Source organism: Anopheles cruzii, chromosome 3 (genome assembly GCF_943734635.1).
Source record: "Anopheles cruzii chromosome 3, idAnoCruzAS_RS32_06, whole genome shotgun sequence".
Taxonomy (NCBI): Eukaryota; Metazoa; Arthropoda; class Insecta; order Diptera; family Culicidae; genus Anopheles; species Anopheles cruzii.
The window spans coordinates 76,313,225-76,330,369 of record NC_069145.1 but is presented as its reverse complement, the minus strand read 5'-3'; the positions used below and the strand labels follow the sequence as shown (position 1 = coordinate 76,330,369).

Genomic DNA, 17,145 nt, shown 5'->3' with positions numbered 1-17,145 from the left:
GCTTTGTTTCCGCCCAAAACCGGTTAACGGTTCGCTTGTGGGTTAGCCGATTCACCAATTGATTTTAGTAGGTCAACGACGACGAACCGCCAAACCCGAATCGGATCCGGACCGGACGAAAACAATAGGCCCGAAAGGAACCGTAAAACATTTCAACAGACGCGCGGGTTGCTTTGATATCCTCGCTAGTGGCCGCCGCTTTCTCGCTAGACCTTGACATTTTCCGAACCTTTCACCACCGGGCAGCCAAGTAGCGGCTCTGATGACCACAGATTTGTGGTCCCCGAAACTTGTGGTTAACGGGGTAGGAAAAATGTGCTTTCCGCAGGCAGGCGGGCAGCTCAATAACAGCTCATCAATGCTCTGGCACTGTTTTCGATTGCTCATCGAAAATGGGCCGCAGCGTGGCCGTTGTTTGCATGTGCTGAATTGCATGCCGTGTAAGTGAACCGCACGCAGCAGTAGGCCATTTTTCTCACCACCGGCGCCGGCCCGGTTTATTTGCGGTTTGCGCGAAAAGCTAGGCCGCGCAATGGTTGCGATTTTTTTCAATGGAACGCCGGTCCATAAACGGAAAACAGTTGGACTTTCGAACGCGCCGTTGTTCATCCAGCGGAACCAAAAACGCGGCACCAAAATCGGTGCCTTTGCGGACGCGATTTCGTTATTATTATTATTCTTCCCGTGGATCGGTAGAGAGAGAATGAACCAAAAGTGTGGCCCGGCCGACCAGCACCCACACGTTCAGCTGTAGCACACACCGGCACACCAACACACCGAAAGCCGTACGCATCGCTGGAGATCGGATGCGGATTCGCCGCATACGGTACGGTGCTGTGTGTAACGGAGATCACTCGAACCGCCAGCAGGGCTCGTTTCGGATGAATCACCGGCGGCCGGCACCGGGATACCGGAATTCATCGACGGTTTTCCCGAAGAGATGAAAGCATAGCGCCCCGTTTTGGCCAGCCACACAACAACTGATGTTTCGGGGATGTTTTTGCCTACGACGGTGACTTACGTGGCGTCTGCGTGCCGGGCTTGGGTATTTGACTCTATTTCCGGCAGCGGCTGGCTGGCGATTTGTTCACGCGTTTCGCGCAGGATCTCTGCTTGACGGCAAGGACACTGCAGAGGGAACGGCGCGTACTACTTTATGGGCACACTGGCGTCGGAGGCTCTCGTTTTTCCACCATAATTTCCTTGACCATTCATCGTTGGTGGAACAGAGTGCTTTATGGGCTTACGGAACCGTTTCACGATGGGCCAGGCATCACAAAAAACCAACGGTGCGATGATTGCGCAGCACACGGTGAACGATTGGCGGCTTCGCGGCACACAGAAAGGCAGACAAACACGCGCACACAAACACACACAAACTAGAGCTAAACAGAACGGCGCCACGGGGAACACCGTGACAGAGCATTAGGGGATTGAAACGCCGTTCGTTTCTAAATACACACCACGGTCACGGCGAAGCGAGCGGGACACGTAACACGGATGCTACCACAAACTAGAACCGAAACCACCGGGACGTCCCATGTCGTTTGCTGGCAAGGTAGACCACCGAAACTAAACACATTGCGGTGAGCCCCTAAATTCCGCTAAACATCCGTCGCGGAGCACAGCTGAACGGAAACTGGTAACTCATTCAGTTGGGCTCGCCGCTTTTTGTTGTCTTATTGCTTCGTTCACCCTTTCCCGCCACGCTCGGTCCGTCTCGCTCGTACTGGCGCGGCAACCCGCCGCTATCGCGTCACGCACACCGTGAAAAACACACACGTGCGCGGTCGCTTTGGCGCGAGTTCGATCGGTTCGCCCGCGGGGTTCATCCAGTCCGGTCGGCTGTGTTCGTGGCGCCCATCGCAGGGCCCTGCGCAGGCCAAGTTCATGATCACGCAGAAAATCACGGGCTTTCGCGTGAAAATTCTGTACAGACAGGATTCTTTCCTATTGGCACCCGAGGAAGATTCGATTCCAACCCTAAAATTGGACATTCTCACCTTTAGTTTGCAATAACCAATATTTAAACAATTCAGAGGATCGTCTATGGGTCAAACAGCAGGTAAGGGAATGATGCTTGCGATGCACCGATGTGCAGATAGAGAGCAGCCACCAACACCAACAGCGCTCACACGCTCTCGCATGGCGGAGTGAGTGCGCTTCGTCCTGCGGGAAGACACATCTCAAGGTTGGGCTGGTGTGCGTCACTGCGTCGCCGACGGCTAAGAGGATAAGCCGGAGACGCGTCTGGCAGGGTTCAACGATCGCACTTACCAGCAGACAAGGTCTGCGGGACAGACGAGCAGATGCTCAGAAATCCAAGCACATTCTTCTTCGCCGACCTCAAACACGCCTTTGTAAGATGTTTGGGAAATGACTTTAGAATAAAAATAATCATGAATTTCTTTAAGTTCATAGAAAACTCTAAACCTTTCTTCACACTCAAGCGATTGTTGTATGAATTTATAGACCGGTAACATCGGTCACTTGCCTCAAAATAAACGGATAGAAACGCGAACCCTATCCAAAAATTACTTCACGACCCCCAGAAGGACAACCCCCGACGCTCCGAATCCCTTTCGGACAAAGAACTTATTGGCGCCTCGAAAGTGGCTCTCGATGGAATCAATTACTTTTGCCCAATCTTGGTCCGATAGCGAGTCGCCCGGACGCTTTCCGACCGCGGCCCAAGACGTGACCGCGCCAGACGGATCCTTTGCCTGCGTGGCGACTGTGTGCGTGTTTCGAAAGCAGCTGAAGTTGATAGTGCCGTGCCGTGTTGTCATTGTGCAACACAACACCATGTGATACGCGGCGATAGGGCTGTAGGTCAAATAAAATCGATACCGGTGCTTCGAGAGACCCGGTGCCGGGTGCCTCTCAAGCCTTTCCAATTGCGTTCCAATCAAAGCCAGGCCCTTGGTTTGCAGTTGGAACGAGATAAATGTGCCCACGGATGATGATGGTGTGACACGGACACACACGGAGAGAGACAGAGTGAGAAAAGTGGAAAACGGGTGCAAGAGAGAGAGAAAGAGTTGGGGTGCGAGTGAAACCGCGAATGCCAGAGCGAGAAAGGGTGAAACGGTGAATCAATGCGAAAGCATTTGTGTGACTCACTGTAACTTTCTGCATGTCCATTTTCTAACATAAAACCCCTGTTCGAAGGCAGACCGATGTCCGATGGCAGAACCTTGCCAAACTGTGAGCTGTTCTATCGTCAACCAAGGCGAAAAAACTTACATTTTTCATTTAAAAAAAATAGGCAAATTCGTCGACCACATTCGTCAGACAATTTTTTTCGCCAAATTTCTTGGCATCCTGTCAAAGCATGCCAAGACACGACGCGGTACACCTCGCACGGTAACGCGCGCGGAGGGCTGTGGGCTCGTGGGATAAAATTTGAAGGTTAAAAATTACATAACCTTCAAACGGCAACGGAACGCAGAGAGAGAGACAGAGGTGGGAGCCAACCGCCACACGTAACGGGTGGCCTCCGGACCACGCGGCCGGCCGAAGGAGCCGCCTGGTGGCTCTTGCGATGTTATGTCTGTGTGTGTGTGTGTGTGTGTATACATGCGTATTAAGAGAGTGTTGTTATTTGCCCGCTCACTTAGTGGGATCCGATTTCGGGCTGTTTGTGTAGACATGTGTGTGTGTGAGAGAGCTAAGTGTTACCTGCGGCACGGGACGGTTCGATGACTGCCGTCCGATGTGATTGGGGTGGTGTTTTCCGGAAAACTCGAAAACAGGCAAACACTACTTCTCCAACACGGCGAACTGTGAGCCACGTTTTGTCTTTCAATTTAACCGAACCGCAAAGAAAAGAAGAAATTGCAACACTTTCACCGTCCACTCGTTGTTTGCAGAAAGAAACTTAACTGAAACGCTATCACAAAAAAAAAACATTAAAACAAACCCGGCAAACGGCAACCGATTGGCAAGCAAAGCAACCATTTAGCCATGGAGACGGAAGCTAGGGAAGATCGGCAGCGTCGTAGTAGTCCATTGATCCAAGCTATCCTTCTGCAACACTGCCACTTCCATTTTGTGGTACAGTCCCTTCCGCTGACTGCCTACTGCGACTGTTGCACACACTTATGTAACGTAAGTAAAATTTTCGCTCTCCAACCAATGTGCCAATGGCCGGGGCTTATGGAAAATCCTCGGGTTGCTAGGATGGCTTACGGTTGCCACACTGGACGGGACGGGATTCTCGGTCGCACCCACCGCGGTAATGTGTTTGTAGAAAACGAATGCTTGTGCACGCACTGGGCACCGAGCGGCCCCGAAACACACCTACACCGAAACGGCCTTCGATTTGGAGGGTTACGTGCGATGGGTTTAGTAGTTTCGTCGGCCGTCCCGCCGACTCCCGCGACGACCTGGTCCGGGAGCGTTCCAGCGGAGGTGTCTACTGACACTGCCGGACGGGGCCAAACGCTGGCTGGTACCAGCAGCGACCGTGCGCGACGTCGGTGGCGGCTGACGGACACCACCATTCACTGCGGCGCTTCACTGCGGCGTATTTGCGCTGGAACGGTATCACCACCGGGGCCGGGGTTTCCGACCGGGACCGGGCGATCCGGCTTGCAGCACACTGGTCCAACCGGGACCCGCCGAAGTGACAATCGCTACTGTGGGCGCTGCTGTTGTCACTGTTGTTGCACCAAGCGAGCCCGAGCACAGCAGTTAACGTGGCCGCCATTTCTTAGCTCACCAACTGGAATGAAGGGCCACGGAGCGTTTCGGTGCCACTTTTGGTGTGTTTTTGTACCGCCAGAAGACAGAGCGTGAGAGCGGGAGAGGGAGAAAATCAGATCGTAAAGGAAAACTCTCCGAGTGTCGCAACGTTTTCCACGGCTCGCGGATGCAAATCGAACAGAAAAACAAACCAGAACCAATTCTCTTCTCTTCGATTTCTCTCTCTCTATGGAATTTCCTAAAGACACCACTGGTACACGAATTTTCCATTTCCATCGTCGCAACACACGCACACAGGCAGCGCAGCGCACGCAATGCGCGTTGTTTTTCCTTCGCATGGGCCATGTGTTGGTGATACGAAACGGACGGCGACGGAGCTTGCCCCCACCCGGAAAATGACAGTAAATTATACAACCAAATGGAGAACGTTTCGTCAGGGACACGTCGCCATCGCACGCAAAGGACACTTTTGCTTAACCTAACAAATCCAGAAGCAAACCCCAAAACAAGAAACAACTGATTCAACCCAGGCAGGCCAACAAATGCGTGGCCACTGGAAGGCCAAAAAAATGAACAAACAAACAAACAAACCCTCGTTCACACCAACACCGACGCGGGCAAAATGGTGGGCTGGTTAGAAAATTGACCCAAACAGCTGATTGCGTCGTGCGAATAAAGCGCGCAGAATCGTTAATTCAACAGAGAGAGAGAGAGAGGGGGACATTGGCATCTCTCCTGCTGGGAATTTGTTGTGTTGTGGCTTCTGGCACTTCACAAACAACACGCGAGTGTGTAGTAACACTTTGGTCCTTTTAGCACCAAGGAACCGTTTCAGTGACGCGCAGGATTTGGGTTTGGGGAAGAAAATTTGCGTAAGCAACTCACGAAACCTCGCAGTGTGTTCTTCGTACTGTGTGCCGATGCAACCAATTGGTTGGGACGATAAAAAATTAATTTACCCAGGAATCTTCACGTGACAGCCCCGAAGACAAATTGGGCCAATATCGAACCTTCCTGCGCGTGATACATCAATCAAGCGAGCTTTCTGTGTTTTTTTTTTCTTATTGGTTCACTTCGTTCTGCGAAGAATTACTGATAAAAGGAAGCCGCATGGTCGGGCGGTAGTGGCCAGTGGAACGATGATAACAACCGCAGCTTCGCCACCCAATTGCCAGGTTCAGTTAATGGAGTATCGAAAACAACATTTAACACAGCATCGAACGCATTCGGGATGGATGGCGAACTAATTGCTGTCAACGGTGCCCGATTGCCGGATTGTCCAGTTACACCCTCACCCTGTGTGTGGGTCGTATGTTTCGTGCATGATTGATGTTGCACTAACAGCGTGGACGACGTGCTCGTTTCTGTGAACCTCATTAGCAACAATAAAGTGATCCTCCGACGTACGTTGGTTGGTTCCACAAACGAGTTCGCAAAAAAATATGTCCACCTTTCATGCAGGTTACCTCATCAGGTTTTGTATCTCTGCGACGCGTGACGGCCGGAGTTTGACGATCCATCCCACGTGGCCGGTGTGTTTGTTTCACTAAGCCATCCCACATTAGCATACCCCATTATCTGCTTCGAACTGCAACTGTGTTGTGGCCAGGTTCGCCCTACTCTCGCAGGTGCATACGCAGAAATAGAAGGACTAGAGTGTGTTCTTAGACCTTAGAGGGCCACTGATAGGCATCGTCTTATCACGTGCCGTGCATTAAACGACAGGCCAGAATGGCCGGCACAGGTAAGTGGTGGGGGCCCTGTACAGAGGCTGGGCAAATTAGTTTTCCGTTCTTATCAGTTCCCCGTGGGCCCCGTGCAAGTGCTAAGTTTCTGGTCTGGCCGCACACATTTTCGCCCGTGACAAGCCCGTGCAAGATCGGCCCGAACGGGTGCGCTATGAAGTGAGAAACATGAAACGGAAACTGATCTCTAAATGACAACCAACCCATTTCAACCCAGCAAATGACGTCCGTAGTGGGCTTATGGGCTAGCGGCACCACTTTATCAGAGAAAGGGGCGCCATCATGCCGGCCATCGCGGTGGATAAGTGGAGCAGCGTTTGCCTCCGAGTGCTTCTTGCACATCTCACGGATACAATCTACTTCACAAGGCCTTCAAGAACATGTGTGCCATTTAATCGTATTTATTATTGTTGTTCTCAGATAGTGCAAAGGATTGTTAAAGGCGTTATGCAACAACTATATGGATCGCGTTGTACCTATTGTCAATAGGCCACTTGTGCTGAAGAAAAGCTAATATTTTCACAACCCAATGCAACCCAACTTTATCAGCAAGATATAGAGTAGAAAATGCCCTTCTGACTTACCAAATATCACATTGAATCACCCTTACGATCACGGATCCACGAAACTCCGTGATGGATAACTCCTCATCCTTGCACACTAAACTCGCATAACTTCACCGACACACACAGACACACAATTGGGAAGTCCAGTCGACGGAAGAGAATCTTAAGTGCGGTGCCCAACGGAACCGTCGCGACGAACGACAGGAGCGTGACTGGGAACTAGGTGATCGCAGTCAAGTATCACTACCTAGTGGCCAAGAACTCAAAAGCCTAATCAAACAAACCGTCATCGGGTTGGCGGCACGGGGCCGGGGTAAACGCGGCAAACCGCCTTGTACCGCCAACCTGGCGGGGTGGATTCATTTTTCTTATTATCATTTTAATTAGCCAACGAATGTTGGCGATTGACGCGACCCGTTGTACCCCAATATGTCCTCCAGTCCTGAAGCGGCAACGCAGGCACCGAAGGTGACCAGAATTCTGGGTTCCCGTACAGAAGTCGTAGAAATGCCAGACCAGTTTGTACAGCTTCACGCGCGTGAAGCGGAATTAGGAGCGGCAACAGAAGCGATTCGTTATCAAAGGTGAGTGAGTAAATTGCGGGTGATAAACAGTCTACCATATCGGACGGTGCAGGAATGATGTACAAATTAAAAACGAGATCAACACTTAGATTGTGCGCTGGTAACAACTAGCTCCGGCGGGCGGTAGTAAAACGGCACGGTACAGCTTCCGACAGTTTTACGCAAGAGATTAATGAAAAGACTATTTGATGATTTCGGTGCATGTCCACGTTGGGGTAGCCATCGTATTCACACTTCACCTGTCGTAAAGGGGCGTGACAATTACGTGACGATGTACACACGAAACAAGTAAAAGCGTTTGCCAGTTTAGGAAATTTGAACGCAAAACCACCCATCGCACAGCGCCCTCTTGGAGCGAGCATCGCTCTTTAATGAGCGGGTTTGCCGATAGATGGCGCTTTTCGCAATGAAAAATCGGGAGAATGTCCCTCCAAAGTGAGAAGATTTTGGCACTGTGAAATTGACAAATTATCAAAGTTAAATTAAATATTATAAAAATATAAACAATAAGAATTGAATATTAAATTTTAAATTATACTCCCGTACTATCCATAAACTAATCCATTCGTTAATTCAAAATCGATTGAAAGAATGGGAAAAATGGGAACATTTACATAAAATTTAGATTTCTGGGATTTAGATAACCGACTGATTTGTACCTCTTGAGCAAAATTGTACTTTCACCAACAATACTCACCCGGTACACATTGGTCGATACGAAATAAGAACCCTGTTCGCGTTTGTTTTGGGAACACAAAAAGGTGCACCACTGGCCGTCCACGCACAGGTTGATTTATCTATCAAAAGAAACGACGTCAATCTTCGTTACTGTAGTTAAAGTTATGTACAATATTATTTATGTTTTGTTACACGACTTCGTTCTCCGCCTCGCGAACCGCAACGTGCGTTTTGCACGTTTTCTTTCCGTGCTGTTTGTCTTGCTTCATAGAAACAGCATTACCTTAACCCTAGCTTAAGATGTGATTTTGCAGTGCGCAGCTGGTGATGATAGCTTTCCGCTTGCAGTTCTTCTATCGGACCCGGAGCAACTCGGCAGGTTTTCTCGAGTCGATTTGAGATCGCTTGCTTCGATTGCTGAGGTTTTTGTTTCGCACTTCGCGGCGCGGTTCCTGGAGCCGATCGGCGTTCGAAAGAACGGAAACTAAAGTACCAAAACACATTTTCTACGGTACGACAAACAGTGTGGTGGACAACGTTCTAAAGGAATCCCTAGCTAACACCGAATCGGTCACAACATACGAGCAATCTGTGCGCCATGAATCTGTGGCAATCATTCAAGCAAATGGGATGGTACGAACCATCGTGGGCATTGTAAAACCACTCACGTCCCGTGCAAAAAGGGGTTAAAAATAAAAATACGTTAAATTAAAGCTTTGCGACTGCGGGAGGGTCGTTTCAGCGAGTACAACCTACATTGCCTTAGAAAGTAGCCTTAATAGTGATAGAGCAAGCAGCAGATTGGTCGTATCGTTTGCCCTATTGCGGGCAAGACTGCTTCTCGATCGCCCTCCGATGCCCATGATCGTCATCTTCCGATGCCTCGACCACATGCAGTGTGTTTTAAAACCGATTTTTTCCACCTCAAGTTACACTTCTAAACGTTGCGGCAACTCTGCGTACCACTGCCACAAAGACAAAACATAATCTTCCCGGGTGCGGCGTGAAGCACCGCAGCTTAGCAAAACTTCCAACGGTGGCCGCACTCGTTGCACATCACGAACGTGGTCATCGGTTCGTCCGCGCTGCGCGTCTGCAGCTGGTTGTAGGTACAGTTGCGCTTCTTACACTTGCCACACTTCAGCAGATCGGTCTTGGTGCCCTGCACCGTCGCCAGCTGGGCATCGTTGATCGCCTCCTTCACGAACCGATCGCGCAGCAGTTTCATCTCGTCGCTCGCCATCTCCTCGGACGTCATCTTGGCTAGCCGCTGCGCGGTCAGCGCTCCGCTCACAAAGTTGCCCCGCAGGCTCGGGTTCTTCGGGTCCTTCAGGTTGGCAACCCGCGACCGGATCCGGTTCTTGTACCGCATATCGGTGTTTTTAAACTCGACAAATATCGCTTCCTCCAGCTCTTCGCCCAGCTCCTCCGGCGTTTGGCAGCCCTCCGGCATCTCCCCCTCGACGCGCAGTGCGTTGGCCAGCATTTCGCGACACTTCAGGCGCACGGCATCGGTCGTGTTGCTCGATTGGGCCGGAAAACTGACCTGCGTCGGTTTCGTTTTGCCCTCTTTGCCCTCCCGCTCCGAGTCCTTCTTGTTGCCCTCGCGTCCGCTACCGGCACCCCCGGTGCCAGGACCGTGCCCGCCGGCGGTACCACCGGTGCCACCGTCGGACGATTTGCTGTTCGATTTGCTTGACGCTTTGCTCGAACCCTTCGACCCGTCCTTGCCACCGTCCTTCGAGGGTGGCGTACCGGCCAGGAACCGTTTCCAGCTTTTGATGAGCGATTTCGCCAGACTGATCACCTCGTCGTCTTTGCTGCACTTGCGCAGCTCGTTCACCGTCATGCCGATGCGCGTTTTCGTCAGAATATCCAGATCGATGCTCAGCCGCTGCAGCTCACGCAACAAATCCAACGCCTGCTCTTGGCCCTGCAACACAAAATAGTACACAACGTGAGTCAGTTGGAAGTATTTTCTTTGCCATAGAAACTACACTACGAGTAAAACTCTTAATGGGCAGCACTTTTCGGTTCACCCTCGGGCAACGCCGCACGCACGCTGCATCTTGGTTGCAGTGTGCGAGGTGTGTTTTGTTTTGGATGTACCCAAACCGGTTCCCTTCCGCACAAACACGGGCGTCGGAGAGCGACAGAAAGAGAAAGCAGAACGCACAAGTGCACTGTTTCTGCCTTGTTCGCACAGCAAACCTCGGACGCGCATGCGCGCCGGCTAGGATCGGAAAAAGCCGAATGCTGCGAGCGGGAACACCACGCACCGGGGAAAAGGTTCGCGCGCGATGTGCGTTTTCCAAGATCCAAGCAACAGTAGCTTGGGGGCGAATAACGACATAGTAGGCTTCATATTTTCGATCCACCCGTCGAGTATGAAATCGCGCCAAAATCCGCGCGCCAGGCTTGTGTTGAGATTTTCCACCGTTTCTTCTTACTTTTCGCGCTCGAGCTATGCAAAATAAAAACACTGCTCACACACATGTGTGTACGGAGGAGCCCAAAACAGCACGTACCAGCGAGAGCGAGAGAGAGAGAGACAGAATGAGCGCGCTCTCGTGTTTGACAGATTACGCAAAAACGGCGGCGGCAGCAAATTAGAACCAGCGCACACTTTTCGAGTGGAGAGGCTGCGTACCGAAAAAAACGCATGCAATGTGGAAGCGATAAAATGAATTTCCACGTCTCAGTCGAAAAGCGGGCGGCTCGGCGCGCGGGGATCACACTTCTTCCTGCGGGTGCTCTTGTATAGTAACGAAAAAAGATGCTCCGTCGTTTCAGGTGTTGCTCGCGAATGGCTGCTTACGGTGGCCGTTGTGCTGGGCTACCGAATGGAGAAAAAAGGTGGCAATATTTGAATAATTGAACCACACTTTATTTACCCAGCAGCCCGGAACCGAAGGCCGGGAAAATCCACCAGGAAGAGGCGCCCCGCGGTTTTGTCCCGCAAACAAAAAGGGGAGCAGCAAAACGCCGTGGAGTCCATCAATCGCAGCCAGTAAACCCCTTGCATGCTTCTGCTCGCGGAGGGCGCGAAATTGTCTATGCAAAGTGCACGGTTCCGTATCCTTCAGCACACTTCGCCGAGCCGACCGACGCACTCTCTCCACCGGCACGGCACGGCACGCGTTAATCGAAGCATTTTCTGGGTGTGTTGTTTTTTTCTCTACTAGGCTGTTCATTAAGTTTTGACGTTCGATACCATAGGGCGCTGCTAGGAGTCTAATTTTTTTTGTCATATTGGTACACTATCCAAATGAACGTATGGAAAGTTTCATTTCAATCGGTCACTTAATTTTTTTTTTACAAGCCTTTTAGTATCGACGTGTCATTTTCATATTTTACAGCTGTTATGACGTCATCATTTGATGGAAAACGCTTTTCACGCATGATTTTTTTTAGGTCTGATTACTGATGGAAGTCGTCAGGGGCCAAATCTAGTGAATACGGTGGATACTCTAACAATTCGGACTTTAATTCATGGATTTTTACCATTTTCAAAATGCTCTTGTGATAGGGTGCATTGCCTTGATGAAAGAGGATGTTTTTCTTCTTCAAACCGGGTCTTTTTTCACGAATTTTCGCTTTCAGGTGCTCTAAAATGTTACAAAAATAATCTAAATTTATTGTTTTATCAATTTACAAGTAATTTGCTAGCAAAATTCCATTCGCATCTCACAAAACTGATCCTAACATCTTTTTTGGCAATTTCTGGACGAACTCGTTTCGGAACTGAAGAAAAGGGTTCACACCACTCCTTAGACTCTTGTTTTGATTCAGGATCATAGTGAGAGACCCAAGTCTCATCCACAGTGATGATTCAATGCACAAAATCCACTTTATCCTATCGAAAACGCTTTAAATGTTGTCAAGAAAGGTGCATTCGAATGCGTTTGTAGCAAATGCGGCACCCATTTTGCAAACAGCTTTCAGGAACCCAAAACTTCAGTCAAAATATTGGTTATACTGCTCAATGAGTTGGCTAGGTCTTGTACTTAATTTCTATCAGTGATTCGACGATTTTCCAATACGATATTCTGTATTGTTTTACGATTTCAGGTGTTGTGTCTGTTTTTTGACGTTTCTGACATGGATCGTCTTAAAGGGTACTACGACCATGTTTAAACTCAGAAAACCCCCTTTTAACCCCCCAATTAAAGGTGAAGAGTCCTTACACACATTCAGTATTGGTTCATTATTTTCCTTTGCTTTTAAACTTACCAAAAATATAAATTCAATCACTGCACGATACTTGATTTTTTCCATTGTAAAAAATACTGTGACACGACGATACTAAATGACTTGTAAAAAAACAATTAGATGACCGATTTAAATGAAACTTCACATACGTTAATATGAAGAGTGTACCAATATAACAAAAAAAAATTAGGCTCGTAGCAGTGCCCTATGGTATCGAACGTCAAAACTTAATGAACAGCCTAGTATGTTCTTCACGACGGGCGGGCGGGCGCTTACCGAGCCATCCGATAAGGATGTCATTTTGCCGAGCTTTTTCTGGATCCGAAACACTTCCTCTTCGACGTTCATCCTGGCGGTGGGCCCCACAAGAAGTCGTCTTTCAAGAACCAACAACGCACTGGTCACAGGAACCAACCCCTACAAAAGCAAGCTGTCGAGCGAGGCGAGGCTTTTTTCACTATGCTTCACGCGCGTTGCCTTACGAACCGCGGCACGAGAATCCGCGGAACATACGTTTGCAGAGAACCGATGAGGAACCGGGTGGAAGGATTTACTGCTGCACGGTCGAAATGCGATCGAAAAGCGCGGTTATCGGCGGACTTCGGCACGACCGTGATGGACGACGTTGTTCGAGGCGAGGAAAAAAGCAACTAGAATTTTCAGCGCTTCTTCCTAGCGGTCGGCTTGTGGTTCTGGCTCGCGCTCTCACGCACACCAGCAACGCTGGCGTTCTCTGACACGGGTCCAGTGTTGCCGGTGGAACAGGTTCAATACGCGTATATAGTGCAGTGTTCAGATGCTCGATTGGTGGGAATGGCGAAGAACAGGCATGAGACCGAATGATTTGGTACCTGTAAGAAGGCGACTCACAGCTCTCAAAAACTAACGACCTTTTTAGAAACACACACGAGACGGGACAGGCGATCCAAATGGTACCCCTTCGAGTCATTAATACGATTCGAACATGGGTCTCATACCCCGTTCAGTACGAATAATGGCCGTGGGCCTAGCGGGGAACTTCGATAGACGGGTCTGTCTCCCACCTGTCCATCTTTACCGTAAATCGAATAGAATTCATTGTGGCCATCCACACCTTTCGCTGCCAGCCAGTGCTAAGAAATTAGGAGCAACCTACAGGGTAGAAAACTGAGCAACATTGTTGGCATACGAATACAATGGCAAATCATATTTAAAGGAATGCGCGGTGTTGTTTCTCCTGGAGCGCCGCAACACCCTTAACATCCCACGTTCCCGGATATGCACACAGCCGTCTAGTGTGTGTGCTTATTCTTGATTGTAAAATTACGTCAAATCATTCGTGACACAAGTGCACCAAGAATGCACCAGGCGAACGTGAAGTGCGCTTTAAAGAAGTGAATGGTTCTCGTCATTTGGCTGATTCTTGATTACAAGTCGATAACCCAGAAACCGGTGGAATATTTTAAATTAATGGGACTAATATATGCAAAAGACATCCTAATTTATGCTCATATTATAACGGTTTCTATCAACCCATCCGAAACCGTGCGAAATTTCCACAACTAGGTAGCGCCAAAACTAAGTACATTTTTCGCTGGGCAGCTGTTTACACGGCATACTGCAGCAGATTCAAGCTAAAAACCCACTACTTACCGTGGAATGACGGAATAAAAACAAGTTAATTATTTTATGTTCAAGCATTCCTTGTTCACTGGCGTATTAAACTAATGAATCACCACACAACGGCCTTGGTGCATTTGTTGCGCTTCTCGATGAGCCCGTTGGCAGAACCGTCAAAACGGGTTACTTTCGCCCGCTTCCCACGGTTCCGAGCGAAACGTCGCCCCTTGGCCACCGTAACTGACATTTCTCCGCTGCGTGGACCTCGTCAGTCGATGCGTTTGCAGCACCGGACCGTCGCCGTGTAATCGTTCTCATACTGTTGCCCGCTAAGGTGGCCTTCTCCGTGTCAGTTGTGATTGAGGAGACCGACGAACCGAAGGTGGTGCTCTGTGCGTTCCAGCCCAGTGGAAAACGGATCCTCCATATCCGGAGACAACAATAAGTGCGTGTCTCTGGTGCCCGAAAAAACACCAAATCGATCCGACTGCGCGAGGCAGTTAATTTCTCGCCCATTCATTCTGCGGGAACACCCGGGAAACGGTGCTAGGTGAAAACCGACATCACAGCAACCCGTCACCATGGGAAGTAAGTATTATCCGCCATCGTTGGACTATTGTGCGTTATTTTCCAAGAAACCATCACCAATTGTACCTTTGGATAAAGGTGCCAAAATTATGCACAATGTACCGTTCCTTGTGCCGAGTGAGCCGCGAGCCTAGTTTCCCTCTCTCGCTCTCTCGTTCGCGCTCTGTCTTGTGCACGGTCGCCCGTATCGGTTGTCTTCTTCTCACCCACCACGCCGACTGCGATGTCAGAGCTTGTGTGTACACGTAGACAGGGAAAAGTTCCAGGTTGGAACTTTCGCCTCAACACCAAACAACCTACTGCGACTGTTTTTTGCAGTTTTCGGACGAACCCAACAATGAGATTCAAGTTTACGACTATCGAAACACATAATTCACCGCTTTTCTCTAAAATATAAACTTTTCTTTCACAATAAAATCGTAACCTAATATCTCTAAGTGGTTTCTATCTCTTTTTTCTTCCGTAGTCAAATTCCTCGAAATTATTAAACCGTTCTGCGGCATTCTGCCGGAGATCGCCAAACCGGAGCGTAAGATCCAGTTCCGCGAGAAGGTGCTATGGACGGCGATCACGCTGTTTATCTTCCTCGTGTGCTGCCAGATCCCGCTGTTCGGCATTATGAGCTCCGATTCGGCCGATCCGTTCTACTGGATCCGTGTCATTCTGGCCTCGAACCGTGGTACACTGATGGAGCTGGGTATTTCACCGATCGTCACGTCCGGGCTCATCATGCAGCTGCTGGCCGGTGCAAAGATCATCGAAGTTGGTGATACGCCCAAGGATCGGGCTCTGTTCAACGGTGCCCAGAAGCTGTTCGGCATGGTCATCACGATCGGGCAGGCCATCGTGTACGTCATGACGGGAATGTACGGTGATCCGGCCGAAATCGGTGCCGGCGTGTGTCTGCTCATCATCATCCAGCTGTTCGTGGCCGGCCTCATCGTGCTGCTGCTCGACGAGCTGCTCCAGAAGGGCTACGGTCTCGGATCGGGTATTTCGCTGTTCATTGCGACCAACATCTGCGAAACGATCGTCTGGAAGGCCTTCTCGCCGGCCACCGTCAACACGGGCCGTGGTACCGAGTTCGAGGGTGCCGTCATTGCTCTGTTCCATCTGCTGGCCACCCGGCAGGACAAGGTGCGCGCCCTGCGCGAAGCGTTCTACCGCCAGAATCTGCCCAACCTGATGAACCTGCTCGCGACGGTGCTGGTGTTTGCGGTGGTCATATACTTCCAGGGCTTCCGCGTCGACCTGCCGATCAAATCGGCCCGCTACCGCGGCCAGTACAGCAGCTATCCGATCAAGCTGTTCTACACTTCGAACATCCCGATCATTCTCCAGTCAGCGCTCGTCTCCAATTTGTACGTCATCTCACAGATGCTGGCGGTCAAGTTCCATGGCAACTTCCTCATTAACCTGCTCGGCGTGTGGGCGGACGTAGGCGGTGGTGGTCCGGCACGCTCGTACCCGATCGGTGGCCTTTGCTATTACCTGTCACCGCCCGAGTCACTCGGGCACATCGTTGCCGATCCGATCCACGCCGTCCTGTACATCGTGTTCATGCTCGGTTCGTGTGCGTTCTTCTCGAAAACGTGGATCGACGTGTCGGGCAGCTCGGCCAAGGACGTGGCCAAGCAGCTGAAGGAACAGCAGATGGTGATGCGAGGCCATCGGGAAAACTCGATGATTCACGAACTCAACCGGTACATCCCGACGGCGGCAGCTTTCGGTGGTCTCTGCATCGGAGCACTGTCCGTTTTAGCTGACTTCATGGGTGCGATCGGTTCCGGCACCGGTATTCTGCTGGCCGTCACCATCATCTACCAGTACTTTGAAATCTTCGTCAAGGAGCAGTCCGAGATGGGCGGCATGGGCACGTTACTCTTCTAAGAAGACTCGGAGCTAAACGGGGCCGGCATCCTTATCGAATCCTTACCATTTCCCCTTCCTTCATCTCGTACCTTCTTCCTCCTTTCATCTTTCCCAAGTGGTGTTGTGTTGTTATCCGTTGAATCCCTAGTTCTTTGTTTTTTTTAATATCATTTGCCCACAAGCAAGAGGCAGAGGACGCACCACCCTTGGCGGTGCGGCCTCATTCGGCAGCCCATCACTGACCCCCCCGTCGTGCACCTTCTTCGCAACACGAGAACGGTTTAATTTAAGTGCATACTTCTTCGTTAGCGTTTAAGAGAGAGCCAACACCTCTGCGAAACAGAGATATAGTGCGACTGAGACATGGAGAGAAAGGTGTAATAATGTAATATGTAATCAGTGTAAAAGTGACACAGAGTCCGTTTCTCTTGTGCGAGAGAAGGAAAAACCCGCAAACCGGAGCGAAGGGGCGAGAAGCAAACAAAACACTGCAATACCTGAAAATAAAAGAAAATACACAGTTCAATTTGTCCCCTCTCGATCAGCGGCGGTCGGCAGCTCACGGAGGAAGATGCGCGCAGGAATGCAGACTCC

General features: G+C 50.2%; 2 protein-coding genes across 4 annotated transcripts; one reads left to right on the top strand and one right to left on the bottom strand.

Moving 5' to 3' along the window:
* Positions 1–8,454: 8,454 nt before the first annotated feature.
* LOC128271897 (transcription elongation factor S-II) lies at positions 8,455–13,086 on the bottom strand. 3 transcript variants are annotated; one of them, XM_053009577.1, is made up of 3 exons: positions 12,769–13,086; positions 9,957–10,213; positions 8,455–9,893 (listed from the first exon to the last, which is right to left on the bottom strand). In XM_053009577.1, exons 1-3 carry the CDS (start codon positions 12,838–12,840, stop codon positions 9,299–9,301), a joined length of 924 nt encoding a protein of 307 aa, XP_052865537.1. In that variant the 5' UTR covers positions 12,841–13,086; the 3' UTR covers positions 8,455–9,298. The 3 variants fall into 3 exon arrangements, with proteins under 3 accessions (XP_052865537.1, XP_052865538.1, XP_052865536.1); XM_053009578.1 differs by having other exon boundaries at positions 9,981–10,213; XM_053009576.1 differs by having other exon boundaries at positions 8,455–10,213.
* Positions 13,087–14,410: 1,324 nt separating this feature from the next.
* On the top strand, positions 14,411–16,707 carry LOC128275321 (protein transport protein Sec61 subunit alpha). Its single transcript, XM_053013785.1, has 2 exons — positions 14,411–14,679; positions 15,146–16,707. The coding sequence occupies exons 1-2, from the start codon at positions 14,673–14,675 to the stop codon at positions 16,567–16,569; spliced, it is 1,431 nt and encodes a 476-aa protein (XP_052869745.1). The 5' UTR covers positions 14,411–14,672; the 3' UTR covers positions 16,570–16,707.
* Positions 16,708–17,145: the final 438 nt, after the last annotated feature.

Coding starts and splice junctions, on each gene's coding strand:
- LOC128271897 (XM_053009576.1), bottom strand. CDS start 12,840: ATGAACGTCGAAGAGGAAGTGTTTCGGATCCAGAAAAAGCTCGGCAAA. Junction 10,214..12,768: donor CATCCTTATCGGATGGCTCG/GTAAGCGCCCGC, acceptor TTTGTGTTGCAG/GGCCAAGAGCAGGCGTTGGA.